This window comes from Opisthocomus hoazin, chromosome 24, assembly GCF_030867145.1.
Source record: "Opisthocomus hoazin isolate bOpiHoa1 chromosome 24, bOpiHoa1.hap1, whole genome shotgun sequence".
Lineage (NCBI taxonomy): Eukaryota > Metazoa > Chordata > Aves > Opisthocomiformes > Opisthocomidae > Opisthocomus > Opisthocomus hoazin.
In genome coordinates this window covers 4,401,517-4,417,963 of record NC_134437.1, presented here as the reverse complement: position 1 = coordinate 4,417,963, position 16,447 = coordinate 4,401,517, and the positions used below count along the sequence as shown (strand labels likewise).

Below are 16,447 nucleotides of genomic sequence, written 5' to 3'. Positions count from 1 at the left end.
GTTTTGGGGAGCGGTACATCAGGGCTGGCACGTGCAAATCGGGGCTGAGAAGATGGGAGCCCATCAGAGTCCGTTCTCTGTGACAACAGAGAAGGGGTGAGCAGCTCTGTTCATAGGGGAGAGGGGCTTTCGTTTATGAATTCTGTTCTAAGCCGCCTGGTGTACAACCTGTCTTTAGGCAGCAGATACTGAAACCCCTCTGTGCTGTTCGGGGCACACGGAGAGCAGGCCCCCTTCATCTACACAAGCTGCACATGAATCCAGGGTTGCGGGCAAATAGTTTGCTTTCCCAGCTGGGATGCCAGATACTAGATATAAGATGTGCTAATGTAAGGTTTTTGGCCCTGTAGATTTCTCTCCTTGACGTGTGTGGGCCCCTGTGAGGTGACAGAGAAGCTGCGATGTGCTGCGACTGGCCCTTGGGACCTGCTGCCCCCCACGACGTCAGAAGATGGACCTAAAGGGAGACGGCAGCGGAGCTGAGGCACCTGATGGACTACAATGGAACCCGGTAAGGCTGCGGCATTGCAAGCGGGTGGCTGGGAGGACACGGTGACCCTCTAGTCACAGCGCTAACTGGCCGCGTGGTCTCACCTGATCTAGAAGCATCACCGAGGATTTGATGATCTCACGCCATTTTTGTAGCTCTGAGTCATGATACTTCTGCTGCGATTCTAGTAACTGAGCCCATTCTGTCTGAGACTGGGGTAACCTGTCAGGCAGAACATGAGCAAGCGTGAATCCGGGGAAACTGAAGTCAAGGGGGAGCACGTAGATTGTGTCAGTCTCCGTCTAGTCTTGTCACTGAAGGGGCAGGTTTTCTTGAGCAAAACTGCATTTCAATGTGCTTAGTATTTTCCTAAATTGCATATCAATGCTACTCTGTCTTAACCATGGTAATTAATTAAGGACCAGCAAAGATGTGCCTTTTGCAGAAGCTATAGCAGTGTGGGTGGAACTGAGGGCCCCTTTGCCAGAGGGGAACGTCCGGACAGAAGGCAGCGCGCTCCCACTGCGCGGGGGCTGTGTATACTGGAAGGTGGCTCCGTGGCCATCGATGGGGAAGGATGCAACGCAACATCATGTTGTGGGCTGGTAGCCCTGTACAGTTTCTGTAGTTTGTTTTTTCTGGACATGCTGTGTCAGTCTTTATTTAATACAAGGCTTTCTCTTTATTAGGAGTAATAGCAGCCCTGGCTCTCTCCAATGGCAGGTAAATGGAGGTATCAGGCCCCTCCTTGCAGGCCTAATTAACCCTCCCGAACAGCGCTGGAGGCTGCTGAGTGGAGCAGAATGGGGGCAGATGCTGGCACTGATGGGAGGATCACCAGGACTGGCTGCCCTGAGCTGCCAGTCAGGGCCTTGGGCAGGTGCCGGCACTGAGCCTGGCGAGGAGGTGGAGCTTGGCCTGGCCCAGGCAAGGATAAATCTCGGTAGGGCAGAGCGACGTAAGGAGCGTAGCGACGAGGAGCGTAGTTGAGGCAGTTAGCACGGCAGTTGGCATCGGCAGGAAGGCGCGGCAGCGGCACCCCACTCTGCCCATTTCTCTCTGCAGGTATGGCTCTTTGCTTTTGCATGCCTCTAGTTAAGACAGCTAAGTCATGATACTTTTTAACATAGCTAAAAGCCTTCCTTACTTTGGGCTCTGCTACTTCCTAGCACCAGCTAAAAGGTCTTTCCTGCTTTGTCTTCTCCTTACCTCTACTACTTTGTTAGAAGAAGATAAAGTAAAGATGACTTGTAGCTCTGTTAAAGTAGATACACAGCTACAAGTCTTCTTTACTTTATCTTCTTCTAACAAAGTAGTAGAGGTAAGGAGAAGACAAAGCAGGAAAGACCTTTTAGCTTTAACACAGCTACAAGTCTTCTTTACTTCTGCTACTATCCAGCATAGCTGAATCCCTCCTCTCAGGCTACAGTAGACATTTTCAAGCTTCCTTTAGGAAGTGCCTGTGTTAGTGAGAGCTCCTCTGCAGCTAGAACTCACTTCTTGGCTAAGTTCTTCCTGGCAATATAATGTCATAACCTAACTTGTTCCCCTCTTACCTTAGGAAATGGGCAGAGTGGGGTGCCGGTGCCGTGCCTTCCTGCCGATGCCAACTGCCGTGCTAACTGCCTCAACTACGCTCCTCGTCGCTACGCTCCTTATGTCGCTCTGCCCTACCGAGATTTATCCTTGCCTGGGCCAGGCCAAGCTCCACCTCCTCGCCAGGCTCAGTGCCGGCACCTGCCCAAGGCCCTGACTGGCAGCTCAGGGCAGCCAGTCCTGGTGATCCTGCCATCAGCGCCTTGAGTGCTGGCATCTGCTCTGCTCAGCTTGCTCCAGACCTGGAGGTAAAACAAAGAAATGTTAATTAAGCATGACAGTAAATAAACAAAAGTGAAAAAATGCACCCACTCATCACAGTCCTAGTCTCTAATAAGTGACACTCTACTACTAATAAAGACTGCTTGCCGTATATGAGGGGGGGAGCTACATGCGTGGGATCGGTACACTCAGTCTGGGGGACTGCCCCTGCCCCCAGAGAACTGAAGTCTCAGTAGAACCAGACAGGAAAAAATGTCTTGGGAGCCCCAAGCGCAATGCTTCTGAGCACAACCCCGCAGCTGGGTTCCATCTGCTTCCACAGCCATCACGGTGGCCACACAGTGAAGTTACCTGGGTGGGGTGGGGGGACACAGAGTTACCCCTGCAGCTCCAGTACATGCTCGTTACAAGCAGCACACAAACAGCATGTCAGTCCTGTACTTAAATACTAAACTGTAGCAGTCCAAATAAATACCAAGAGTGCCAGAGGAAGATAAAGCAGGCAAAATGATTTCATGTAGCTACCTGTGGAAAAAGGAGCAGGGCTATTCTGGGGAAAACAGTAATTCCCTTCCCTAATGAAGAGAAATGAGAAAGCCCAAAACATGAGACAAATCATGCAAACAAGTCGTCACAACAGTAACACGTGGCTGTGGATACTTAAAGTCAAACCCAGCTTAGCAAGGGAACAACTGGCACCACACCAAAGTTCAGCCAGAAAGGGGACGTAAGGGGACAAAAACGCCGCAGCAAAGTGGACTCGGGATGTTAGCAACCTCTGCAAATAGAGAAGAGACTGTTTGGGCAGGACACCTAGCTGCACTTACATACATAAAAAAAGCATTCACCTAAAGATGCCGCAAGGAATTCACAGTGCAAAATTGCTGGCTATCATCATAAACAAACACCTATGGCACATCAGGTCACCACTGCAAACGCCACCTGTGAAAAAGGTGCTCTGCAGACTGGCAGGTCCATCGCTGACCCTAGACAACATGAGGGAGTCTATATAATAAAGACTGATCCCAACAATAAATTGTCTGTTTGGAGGCTGCGGGCCTGCTGCCGTACGGCCTAGAGCTCTACACATCTCAGCACACACCAAGTAGACACCACATGGAAATCAGATGTCCACAAAGCCTTGGACAAGGTTGCACACTACCAATTACTACAGAAACTACATCAACCCGCAATCACACGTCACTGCTTACCATCCAGTACTGCCAGGGAACTCTTAGGTTGTTACAGAGTGCCCTGTGTCCTCCTAGTGATCTCTCTTGTCCTCCCACACTCTTAACAACTTGCCGATATCTGGACCCACACCTTTCAAAGCACTCATCTAACAGCTGATCGTGTGTCACAGGCCAAATTCTCCTCTGAGGACAAAGCGTTCGTTCTGAGACACAGCTTTTCATTCAGAGGGAATTTAGCCATCAGAGGGGGGGAGGTGATGCCTTGGCCCGAGACTGCAGAACATTTATTCGGAGAGCACCCTCTGTTACACGGCATGCTGGGCAGAAGGTGCCTTAACTCGCTGTCTTCTGATGCAACTGTTCAGCACTTTCAGATCTTGAAATGCTGATGGCCCCACAGCTTCAGCTCACTACCTGCTTCATCTGTTTGGCACAGAAAGGAAGCGATCTACAAGAGAGCCCAAGGCTTTGGCCTTGTTCTGGGAAAGCCTGCAACACCCACAGGTAACAGGCGAGAAGACGCAAAGACAAAGCAGGTATGACCGTACCTTTCCTGTAGCCGCAAGCCCTGCCACACCGTGAGCGTCTGTGTAGTATGTTCCAACATCCAGAGTTTGTAGAACAGCATCATGTTGAGAATGACCAGCAGCACCAGGCTGGAAATAAAGAAAATCATCAGTTTACTAGGAGCACTTCATAGCCCATTGCTTGCCAGTCACACCTGGGAAAGTGCCTTGGGGCTTTACAGAGGTGTCTGGGCCCCAGGTCCAAGCTGTATGTGAGTGGGAATTTAATCTGAGTAAGGGCCAGGTGATCAGAACCCCAAACTTCACTTGGTGGCAGAAATGTGTGAGCAAGGAGGACAGACAGACAGAAAGATAGGGATGGCGGACCAGACAGAAGAGGATGCAGGAGTGATGGGCTGAGTGCAGAGAAAGGGAGGGAAACAGGAGAGTAAAGAGGTATAAAAAAAGAGACAGTACCTGAAACAGATCCTAATGGGAGCAGGGAAGAGAAAAGACGGAGTAGCTGCAGGTTAGAAATGGACTGACACAGAACAGGAGAGGCTGCGCTGAGCAGAGAAGGCTCATAGACGGCGCAGAAGATACATGGGGCGGGAGGAGGGAATAAAGGAACAGTGGGAAGAGAGGCAAGAAGGACAGATGGGTGGCTGTGTGCCGGCGATCAGCGGTGAAATGTGCTCAGCGAAAGATGAGCTGTGTGTGGCTCTTGCGCACAAGCCCAAAGCGTGCCCGTGCAGGGCACCGTCTGACACACAAATGCATGCTGCAGCCTGCACGCGTCCAGCCTTACCCACTCCTGCCACAGCCGGCGACGGGAACACCAGTGCTGTGAGCAGCTGCCATACCGCTCCTCTCACCCCCCACCGCCACGCAGGAGCATTTCCTTTCCTCTCCGCCCGTCAGCCACGCTCGGGGAACAGATCCCAAAACAACACGCTCGTGCCTGTCTCTGAATAGCGCAGCCAGTTTGCTGGAAAAAAGGCTTGCGATCGCCCAGTTCAGTCAGGCGGAGGGCAACCGGCCAGAAGAGTATTCTGAAAACATTATGGAGGGCTCTCTGACCTCTCTAAGCTAAGCAACAGCCTATCAGGAGAGGTTGTCCTAAAGCTTATGTGCCTTCCTACTCAAAGTTTTAATCGCATCTTGCCCATCTAGATACAGAAGATAGCACGAGGCTATCTTCTCCGTACAGTACCTTACGCTACCTTACTTCTCGTTACAGGAACTAGCTGGGTTGTTGCTGCAAACCTCTGCAGTCTTTATCCCCACTGGGAAAAGGAAATGCAAAAAGGAGCTCAGTCTGAAAAGTAACCTCAGTCTACAAATCTCAGCTTCTTCCCCCCTCACTAAAAGGTGGGTGGAGATTAGGAAAAGCATGAGCCTGAGTTCTGCTTTTCCCCGGGGTTAACAGTATGCTCCCGCTCCCCGAAGTGATGAGAAAACCCACCATATCTGGATTGCTCCTTTAGACGTCACCGCTTCACAGCACCTGCCCAGCAACCGCTGCAGCACTAACACGTGAAAGCTACCGTCAGCCCGAGAGGCAGAGAAACAATAAATATGCCGGGGTTTCACCATAAAGACTGAGCCACAGGGATACGAGGGGCCCACACCCAGCTCGCTTTGAGCACACATCCAGCCAAGTCCTAGACTACCAGCTGCGAAAGGTGGTGGCAGAACAGGGACCCAAACCAAAGGCAGTTCCTGAACTAGTGAAATCATGCCAGTCTCTCTTGCTTCCTGTGTTTCTACCCTTCTTTTGCAGAAATCATCTCTAAACGGTCCAGCTTCTTTCTGAGATGGTGTCTCTCGTCAAAATCACCACCCAAGACCAGACCTGAATAGGTTTTGCCAGACCAGAGGAAAGAAGTAACAGACAGACGCCTCACCTGCACTGAGACCTGTTGTGACAGTACAGTAACTCCCAGAGAGCTTTGCATGTTCGTCTTTCATGATAACAGCTAGTCTGTTCGTACATTACATTAAATGACTTATTTCAAATTTAATAAAAACACACCACAGTTTCTAGATGTCATTGAAAAATCTCTGAGTCCCTGAAATAAAAAAAGACTCTTTCTACTTGTTGGATTTCTTCTCTTTTGACTCCCCTCTGCTTGCACAGCTGCCCCTCACCCTGCTTGCCTCTGTCAACATCTGCGTTTAGGACTCCCAGAAACATGCAGGTCTGCAAAGCCCGTGCCTGGCTAAAACAAGGTCCAAACTGGGGGGAAAGGAGAGACACTGATAATACAAGATCCCGATCAGTGGCTAGCTAAGTACTAGCAAAAGCTGGGATCGAGACAGACAAAACAGCTGATGGGGCATTTGGGGGAAATTTTAATCCTTTGCTGCCTGTCATTGCTTTTCTCTCCTCTGTGCCGCACAAAGTTTAGGACCAGAGAGCAATATGAGAGAGGAAAAACTGGCACAGGGGAACACAGAACACCAGAAACACAAAAGGGCCAAAGCTGTTAAAGGCTAACTGTGAAGGAAAGCAAAAAAAAATCACTTACACAAAACTGATGACAAGGAGGAGCTTGGAGACGCTCTGCAGGTGGAAGCCGCTGGGGCTCTCCTCAGGGACGTGCCGTGTCTGTGTGGAACCTGAGCAGACAGATGCATTTAGGCTAGGGAACGCTGCCCAATGGGGAGGGCAGCCCTTTTCCCTCTGCCCACCCCTCCATCTCACGCGGGCAACCATAACGCACCCTCCCTGCCCCGTCTTCCCACTAACCCTCCGCGAGCAAAGTTCCTTTTTTTGTCCAGCGGTCCCAGCTCTCCGTCCCCCAGCCCGGGGTGTCTGCAGTTCCTTACCTGCCACGTGCTTGATTCGATGGGCAACCTCCTCGTCCGTGGGGGTGGTGACGGGACTCAGCACCTCCTCCAAGTGTGGCACCCGCAGATGGGCATGGGCCCGTTTCCTCCGGCGCGTGGTCGATTGCTTGCTCACTTTCTCTTTGGGGGATTGTCTGTGGACCTCAGCCAGGTACGTGCTCTCAGTTTTGGTCAGTTCACTCTCTGCAGAGACAGCGAGGGAAAGCGTTTAATAGCAGTGGTGCTGGCCTTGCAGAGACGCGCGCTTGAGCCCTCTAACGGCACAGCCGCTGGGCTAAAGAAGTCTGCAGGGTCTCAGAGGCCCGTGCCAGAGGACACACGACGCATCCTTTACACCTTTTGCCAAACTCTGACCCCAGACTGCCTGCGTTCCTGCCAGAGAACAGGATCTGATGACCTGATTAATTGCAGCAAGTGCTACCAACGCTGTGGTAATGAGTGTGGCTGGCCCCTTTCACAAGCCGCTCCGAGGTCGGATTCCCATCGGCCGGCAGCAGGTCTCACACTGTCACGCTGCCCGCTTGCAGGGAGGCACGCACAAACCGTGGAAGGCACCACAGTTCGAGGGTCATTACCGCAGCTCCAGTCATGGCCACTCTTACCCAAATGGCGGAAATAATCCTCTAGGCCACTCCAAGAATTCTTCTCAATGAAGGATTTCACCAGCCCCCAAGGCTGTTTCCTGTAACGTAACTCTGTGGAAACCCTATGTGAAGAAAGGAAAGTCATTCTCCCAATTTTGCTTCCTGGAGACAATGTCAATTCCCAGCCTTTTGTCAATGTAAAAATGAGACATAATCATGCACACTGTTATTTCTGGAATGGTCTCATCCCTTCGTGTTTCTCGAGGAGAAGCATTGCGTGGGAAGTCCTTCCAAAGGCAGTGGCAGGAAGGCCTCAAGAGAGCCTCTCCCCACAGGACTCCCGAGACCTTCAGCCAGGTGGCAGGCAGACATTTAGATTACTTATCCAAGTCAAACACAAAAGCCTATAGCTTTTCCTGGTACCAAATTCCTCTGCTTGTCCCCCCAGGTGCGTCGCAGAGGCACAGTCCCTGGAAATACGCCCTGTCACTTATCACATGTAGCTGACTGTGTGTGACAAGTGCCGATGTCACCACAGTAGGCAGCTGCCCCTGCGGTAACTCTCTGTGATAGGAGTGTTCTGGCAACAGGACAAAGAAATAAGGCTAAATTCTCCCCAACCCCTTCCACCACAGAAAACAGCAGAACTTCCCCTCGACGGTGACTTTTGGTCGTCAGTAAAGCTCTTTATCCCACAAGAAGTGTACCTGAGTCGGCTTTTGTTTCTGGCAACACGAGTCAACGTGTAGCGGTTAATGGTGTAGAAATAATCATGGTAGGGGACGTCGTGAGTTAGCACCTCTGCATCTATGACATAGCACTCGCTTTCTTGGCTGGCTTTGTACATTGTCTGCATAAAAGACAGCATGCAAGGCAACTATTAGTCTGGTTAGAACACGGCTCTGATAGATTGGCCCCTTCCCTAGCGCTCTACAGCTCTACCACGGAATAGGAGACCACACCCTGGCCCAAGCACCATCTCTGCAATTTTTCCGTGAACAGCATGCCTCTAAGGGAGGGCATACTCCAGGAAACCCAGTGCTTCACTGGGATGTTTCCCAAAGGCATACTACAAAAAGGGGCACTCGGTTCCAGCAGCTCAACCTCCAGCATTATGTATCAGAGACGGAGCGGCATACGCTGCCACGGGAGGACCGGTTCTTTGGGACCCTTGCAAGTGTCACCTCTTCTCGTTAAACTGATGTCTGCCTTGTCGGGGAGCAACCTGATCTACAGTCAGAGATGGCCCTGCTCTTGATGCTTTTTGATGACCCAGAGGTCCTGGCCAGTATAAATTATTCTGCGATTCTAAACACTGCACAAACGTGTCAATTGCTTCTTTGAAGCGCTTCTGATCTGCTGCTTTCTTTGCCCCAGCACAAACCTCACAGGGGGGATGGACGCAGTTAACTGGACATCTGTACGCCAAAGTACGGCTTTTCTTACAGACGATTTCCACTCAGCTCTGCAGCGAGGACGCAGCAAAGTGCACCTCGGTGGTTGACCCCAAATTCAGAATAATATAGGCCACGTCCTTGCGTGCCTGAAAGTATACTGTTCCCTTTGCCCATCACTTTGCTCTCCCCTTTTCTTTCTCTTTCTGCCTGCACACAGCCTTCACTCTGAACAGCACGCTCCATCCCATCCTTACAAGGTACACCGTGCCGCTGGGATCCTCCTCTCCCTGAAAGGTAATGCTCAGGCACCCCATCTTTTCTTGGCTCCCTCGTAGTATTCCCTCAAGCTAACTCTCAGGATTTACCCTTTAGCCACTTGACCAGGTCTCTGGACACAGAAGGAGTCTTTTCCCTCCCTCTCTCGCTGCAGCCCCTACTAGATACAGCTAACCTGGCTCTTCCCAGTGCATTGCAGATGCTCCCATTTTTTATCTTTTAAAACAGATCATCTAATTGTCCTCGCCAGTAAAAAAGCCTGGACACCTGTATGTGGAGCTGTGAGAAGGACTGGCCAGACAGTATTTGACTTTCTTGTGCCCTGCTCATGAATAACACCTGCTGGTCTGACCGCAGCTCGAAAAACACCAGTACGGGTGACACACACTGCTGGCTTGTGTACAAACTTCTCTGCTTTTGCTGGAAAACTGGAAAAATCCTTTCCTTGCAATGCAATCCAGCACGAGCGTAAGATTAGCTACTCACATTTGCAGTGACACTGGGTAGCAAGTTAATACAAGAAAAATGTGTAAAGGAAAATGGATAGGGAGAATAAAAACATGCAAAGCAGCATGCCCAAGACAAGAAAGTAAATTGCAGATCTGTTTCTACAAAGCCTTCCACCCCTGCTCCCCTTTCACATACCTGCGTCTCAGTGACAGTGGCAGTTTTGGGGGCCAGGGGGTTGGTGAGGGAAATGGTATACAAGATCACTCTGGTCTGATTGCCATTTTCTTCCTTCTTCCACGGATGAAAAATAATATCTGAGAGGACAAAATAATATTGTGTTGAACTAACTAGAGAGGGATCTCGGGTCAGTTCCCTAGGGAAAGGCACAGCCATAAAACAGTACACATAAAACATAAGACAGTATTTCCTTCCCCTTGGAGAGCATGCTGCAGAAGCACTAGAGCTCAACTGAGCGAGCAGGAAAGGTCTCCTGTACTAAAGGTGAATACTTTCCCCTGTTTTGCAGAGCAGAGAAAGGGGGAGAGGCTGGGGACGTATCTCCCTACAGTTACAGGGAAAGGAGAACCACAGGACGCGCCAAGGGACACTCTCTTTGCATCATCAGCTGCACAGTCCGTGCCAGTGCCTGGTGCAGAGCTCAAATTGCTTTTTCCTCACAGCGTTAAGCCTTGAACCCAGGATCAGGCCTTAGTTGATGTTAAAAAATATGAGTCTGCTTCTTCCATAAACTTCAATCCAGCTCTTAGAAAATAAAACCAGATAGCCAAACAAGGCTGGCTGTACCTGCTTTGGATTACTGTCAGTACAGACTACAGCCGTCCCAAGATCTGCTCAGATTATTACCCAGTCCCTCTGTCGTCAGGCAAAATCATACCTCCAAGGCATGTGCCGAGACCTTCCTTCTGTACAGGCCTCTGTACCCTGCAGGGAACGCAGCCCCTGTCAGTAACCAGGCTTTGCCAGCAGCAGCTTACCAGAGAACCGGCGCTGTTCCATGAAGTCCCTCTGGAACTGGGAGTCGGTGAACAGCAAGTCGTACAGCTTATCCACGCTGAAGTTGAACACTTCATTCACGTACTGACGGCCATTCAGATCCTCGTAAAAGGCTTGGACTTCCCCTGCGGGGAAACAGGCCCACAAACCCCAGCCATGATCCCCTGTGCCAACAGCAGAGGCTGTGTTTTCACAGTACCAGGACCTTAGTACTTCACTCTGTGAAGAAGGAACCCGAAGGAGGTACTTCAAACCCTTTTCCTCCACTGACCCGAGAACAACAGTTGGAAGATCAGAAGGAGTAATTAACTACATAGGTTACTTTAGGGACATCCTTCCAAATACCCCACGCATTCGCCTTCTGCGGCCCAGGATGGGAATTATTTGCATCTTCTGAACTCTTAGGGTCCAGAAAAGGAATTCGGTGTTTGCCGCTCCAGTCCCTCACTGGAAAGGACGGGAGCAGGCTGCGAACACCCCCGGTGGAACGGCCCTTCCCCACATACCTTCATCGTGGGTCTCTGACGAGTCACTGAGCTCAGTGGGAATGTCTTCATTGTCATTGAAGTCTAGGGAAGGGGAGTTCACAGGGCCAATGATCTCTGTCTTCTCTCCCATGATATTTGCAATGCCAAGGTCCTTTTCCACAGGACTCTCTGCCACTGCCTCCTCCTCTTCGGGTAGAACTCCATCAAACTGCAGCAAGGAGAGAGCATAACAAGGGCAAGATCAGCACCTGGAAACTGGGAGTTATTTCTGACAACTTTACACCTCTGGGCCAATTTTCATACCTTCGAACATTTGGCCTCAACATGTCTGGAAGTCAAATAATATAGAGAGGGGAGGAAGGTTACCATACGGTGTTTGTAAAACACACGGACATACTAGATCACCTCCTCTCAGAGAACCATGCACAGTTCAAGCTTGGAACACACACAAGGCTTTCCATTTGTTCAGACAAGCACAAAATAATACTGGTTTTGCCCCCGAACAAGCTAGGAAAATCTGAGGTTACATCTGAACAAGGTCCGCTCTGCCACAATACTATGAGGGCACACACTGTTTCCTAGGGAATAACTGAAGGCAGAGAGGAAATTATAACCCTTTTATCTCCAACACTCCATTTCTTTTCATCTGAAAGTATAGCAAGGAAAATGCACTTGCTGCTGAGAGTCCCAGTTCCCTGGCTTTTAGGACAGGCACTCTTTGCTCACCATTTCTTGGCCAAATGCCATGCTCACAGATACCACTGACTCGGGGACCGAGGTCAGCTGCAGTGGAAGAGGAGCTGCAGGGTAAAGAGTTACCTCGTACATTCAAGGGCTACCAGCTGGATCCAGAGAAAAGGATTGCTGCTCCCACTGCAACGGAGGAAGGACACTTACCAAGGCTGGCGCTTCACTGCTTCCCGTAGGTGTCAACGTGCCGGCAGTGACAGATTTCTTTGGCAGCTGAGGGCTAGCGTCTGGCTTGGCCTCCATGTTGCTTTTTGAGGAGCTGTCGTTGACTTCATTTTCTTCCACGGGGATTTCTTCACAGTAGCTGAGACGCCACAGAGAACACAGGTTTTTATGTTTACCCCTCTCAGTACAGCTACAACTGGACACACAGAGCAAGTAAGAATAATTCTATGAAGTTTCCAGTCTCACTGGAAGCAGAAATGGTTCAGTGTAGGGAAGATTAAGCTCAAACTTTTCAAGTGTCTATACGCAGACTGACAAGCATCAGCACTTTCTGACCATGTAACACGCTGACTGGCCTTGAGACTGGGATGCTTTGGCACTTACAGAACTGCTCATCTAGCTCAGCAAGTAGAGAGGCAGGCATTTCGGTCCCTGCCGACTTCCATGGGGAAATGGTACGCTTTCAGCTTTTTAGACATAACACATTTAAGGGCAAACATTCAGCCAGAACCCAGAATCTCTCACCAGGGACAAACAGCAGTTTGAGGGATGAAATGTATCAGCACTCCTGTTCTCCTGAGGCCATCTTTTCTTCATCACAGGCAGATTTTACTCCTCATTACTCACCCCATTGTGTTGAAGTCATCGTCAGGAGGCACATAGTCTTCATCATCACTGGTCAGACCCAGCTCGTTCCCATAACACTGGTGGACAAAGTGCCAGAGCTCCTTTGGACAGAGAGGCTAAAAGAGGGAACAGAGAACAGCATACATTTTCACCCGAGAATATTAAAATATAACGAAAATATTTTTGGAACTATCATTGCCAGGAGTATTACATTCCTTGCCCTGAAAGTAGAAGTGAGAGATTCTGACACAGCCCTGATGGAAGGTGACAGCCTTCTGATGGACTCATCTCTTCTGAATTCCAGTGATGCTACAAGGTGGACTGTGTGTTACTGGCAGGCTGGCCCCCATGCTGGCTAAGGGCTGCAGGTATATGGATCCTTATACAGTTAGGGCAGGCTGGCTTAGAGGTTGCCCCCACCAAGCAATAAGGTGCCCTTTTGCCAAGTAAGCCTTCACCGTCAGCCCAAGTTCCGCCCTAAAATCCGACTTTGTTATTTTTCCATGCCACAATCTCATATTACTCAGGCCTATCAGAAAGCCAACACGAGGCTACACCCAGAACAGCACACAAAATGACATCTCCCGCTACTACAATGCTGTGCATATAAGAATGCAAGCAGTAAACCTGCACTTCCCTCCACACAGGTTTTCCCTACCTCTTCTGCTGTGCCTCCATTTAATGTCTCCTACCACACCAAACCGCAACGCCTTATGAGGTTATTTTCCCTCCAAGTTTGTTTAAACTAAAGCTGCCTAAAGAATTACAGCTGCAGTGAAAATGATCTAAAACAGCAACAAAGAAAAACATTTCCTGCTGCATTTAAAATCAAAGAGTCTGTCTCCCCAGATACTATTGTGAAAAGCTTGTATACGCTTCCAGTTAAAAAGAGAAAATGAATTCTCAAGACCGATCACAAAAGCCCTGTTTTTTAGGGATGCAGGTCAGTTGATCACCATATGACTGCGTTCTGAGGTTCTTAAGAAATGGGGCAGGAGAACTTGTGATTTAAAAACGTGGTACAGGGGATGAAAGGGGATGGATTTTCACCCATGAGAAAGTTACGACCAATGACAAAGATGTCTTGGTAATGAGGAAAAATAAATCTCGTGATTTTTTTCTAAGTTGCTGGCTTGAACTTCTTCCCATAGTTACTGCATGGGATAAGGTAGGAAATTTTTAATCCAGCTCCCAAAGGTAGCAGTCAAAAGTATGGGAAAAAAACTCTAATGAGAAACTTTTATCCAGAAAAATGTCTCTGTTCCACCTTCTTCCCACATGCACTCTAATTCAGATGTATTATCAGGAAAAATGGGCTAGGCTCTTTCTCCCTCTCTCCTGCCAGGCATGGATCCTACATTTGGAAAAAGAGCTCTGGAAGTGTTTGCTGCCTTTATCACTCCACGTCTCTGTTCCTGTTTGCTTTGACCTTGAAACCAAGGGCACTGAATTTTGTCAGGAACTTCAAAAGGCTGACCAAATTACACCACACGGTAGCAACACAAACTGCCCAATGCAAAGCGATCCTTTTGCATACTAAATACTACGCCGATTTTCAAGACAGAGTATTCTGGGTGCTTGATTACTCATCCCTCCCAGTACGGTATGAACTCAAGCCAGAACAGCTCGAAACGCTCGTAGCACTGTAAGATCAGTTCATGAGTCTTACTCCTACAGTGAGGCCAGAAATACTCAATGGACTGTGGAACAGATACTCAGATCACATATAGGCTATGTGGGGCCTCTGGCATAGCAGGTGCGCATCCCTGCTTTATTCAAAAATCCAACCCACTGAGCCTTACCCAGTGCACCCCGCACCCACCATTGTTCTCGTTCGGTTTTGGGATGCCCCGAAGACATGCTCTTTTTCTGTCCTGTCTTACACTCTACACTTTTGAAGCACAGACTTACTAGGAGCTTTACCTGTGCAGTCAGCTATTACTGTTGCATTTTGAACTGCTTTCTTCTGGGCTGTTTCACTTGAATTACAGACCTCAAAAAGACTCCTTCCCAAGACACATGCTTCCACACCTCAGCAGAGGCAAAGTGGCATCTACTTTGTGTGCAAGAACATGGCTGTACAAACAGAATTCATGTGAAAAGAGAGAATTGCACCTGCAGTTACGTGCCTGGTCTGCCTAAACACATGTGCTTACTGTCCCTACGTCTTTTTATACATCTACATTTGTCACAGGTATCATGCTTCTGCATATATTCACCACGTCCCTTTCCTCCCACCCCAATGCTGATGTGCTGCTCTGTACCTTGTCAAGTAGAGCATTCTGCCAGAGTCTGAACATCATCATGTACGTCCTGTCTCGAGCCCCAAAGGAAGTAAAAAAGTGCTGAATGGGAAGAGATGGAGAGAAAAATTAGTCCAGAAAAGGCCCAAAACAAGGAAGAAGAAGCAACAAGCCTGTTTGGATCACCTTCCGGCTACAGTTCACAGAAAGCCTGAGCAAGCCTCACAGCACAGCTGCTCAGTCCTTGGACAGAGACTGAACATCACGGAGGCCTCACAGAGAGGCGCAGAGCCTCTTACCCAAGGGAGCAAGTCTGAGCACACAAACAGTTCTGTTAGAGATGTGCTACCACATAACGCAAATCTTCTACCTGGTCCCGCACCCCACACACAAGCTACACGTGCTCCAGACTCAGCCCAAGGTCTGCAGAAGCTCTGCACCCAGCCCTTTTCCCTTGGTGCTTCCTCCCATGCCCCAGGTAGCACAAGCAGTCAGTTTGGAAAAATCCCGCAAAACACATATATTCCCCAGCCCCTGACAGCCATACGACGCGGCCCCAGAGGCGGAGGCTTCCAGGATGTACCTTTTCAGTGTCAGTGCAAACTTGGATGGCATTAGGAATGAGCCGTGCTGTTTTTTCCTTGGTCATCGAGCAGATATCCTTCAAGCGAACTGTCAGCTACAGTCAGAGCCATGCAGAAAGGGGAAGGCAGAAAAAGAACACAGGTAGAGACACTAATGAGAAAGACAACAGAAAGGGTGCTTTTAAAGTAATGTCAGCAAATATGCTGACATAAAACACATGCTCAACGCAGCAGTGTGACAGCCTTACCAGTGTCTCCCAGCGGAAGATGTTGCTGTAAAAGCAGATCCAGTTTTCAGAGAGGTAGAGGCGGCCCTGCAGGAGAATGTCTCTTTGTAGCGCACATGAGTAATCTGTGGGTGGGCAACAGATGATAATTTAGATACACCAAAACCAGCAGACGGGACAGCCTATAGGTGAGGATTAAGCAGCAGCATCAAGAGGAGTAGCTACTCGACACAATCCTGCAGAAAGCCAAAGGCAGAGAGCCAGAAGCGACTGAGCCACGGCTGCTGCTCTGTCCACTAGGTTAGGACTCCTCTCGTGGGCACGTCACAGACAATCTCTCTCACTGACTGATGACCTTGCCTTATTAGCTGGTCGTTCTTTAGCATCCTATGTACTGTTTCTAGATTTTAATCTGTCTTTTCCTTTTCGCCTCCTAGTGCCATTGTTCATTTCTCTCCCAGTTTAAGCATCCTAAACAATTTCTATTCCTCTGCTAGGACATGCATCCGTCAACAGCACAAGACACGGTATGAGATCACCAGTTACATAAGATAAAAGAACAGATGCAATGCACTAGGCAGTCACTAATCAGCTGCAAGGCCAAAGCATAAATGGATATAGGAAGGGCAGTCATGTGTGAGTAGGAAGCATCGGGGATGTCAGAAAAAAGTGAAGCTCAGTAGTATGCATGTTGAGACATGCGACCCTGGCCAAATGAGGAAAGGGCTCAAACACTAACACACCATCAGGTCTGGGGGGGCTCTGCGGAGGAAAATATCCTC

The 16,447-nt window shown here is 49.4% G+C and overlaps 1 protein-coding gene across 9 annotated transcripts in view; it reads right to left on the bottom strand.

Moving 5' to 3' along the window:
• Positions 1-16,447, bottom strand: part of GRAMD1B (GRAM domain containing 1B) — a 103,053-nt gene that overhangs the window by 7,366 nt on the left and 79,240 nt on the right. For all 9 annotated transcript variants that reach the window (XM_075442619.1, XM_075442612.1, XM_075442613.1 and 6 more), the window contains 14 exons: positions 15,687-15,790; positions 15,438-15,533; positions 14,876-14,956; positions 12,612-12,727; positions 11,967-12,123; positions 11,088-11,277; positions 10,563-10,706; positions 9,763-9,881; positions 8,152-8,294; positions 7,463-7,566; positions 6,840-7,043; positions 6,539-6,629; positions 4,050-4,157; positions 595-712 (listed from right to left, as the gene is read on the bottom strand). In XM_075442619.1, coding sequence (XP_075298734.1) covers positions 595-712; positions 4,050-4,157; positions 6,539-6,629; positions 6,840-7,043; positions 7,463-7,566; positions 8,152-8,294; positions 9,763-9,881; positions 10,563-10,706; positions 11,088-11,277; positions 11,967-12,123; positions 12,612-12,727; positions 14,876-14,956; positions 15,438-15,533; positions 15,687-15,790 — 1,775 coding nt within the window. The remainder of the gene's footprint in view (positions 1-594; positions 713-4,049; positions 4,158-6,538; positions 6,630-6,839; positions 7,044-7,462; positions 7,567-8,151; positions 8,295-9,762; positions 9,882-10,562; positions 10,707-11,087; positions 11,278-11,966; positions 12,124-12,611; positions 12,728-14,875; positions 14,957-15,437; positions 15,534-15,686; positions 15,791-16,447) is intronic.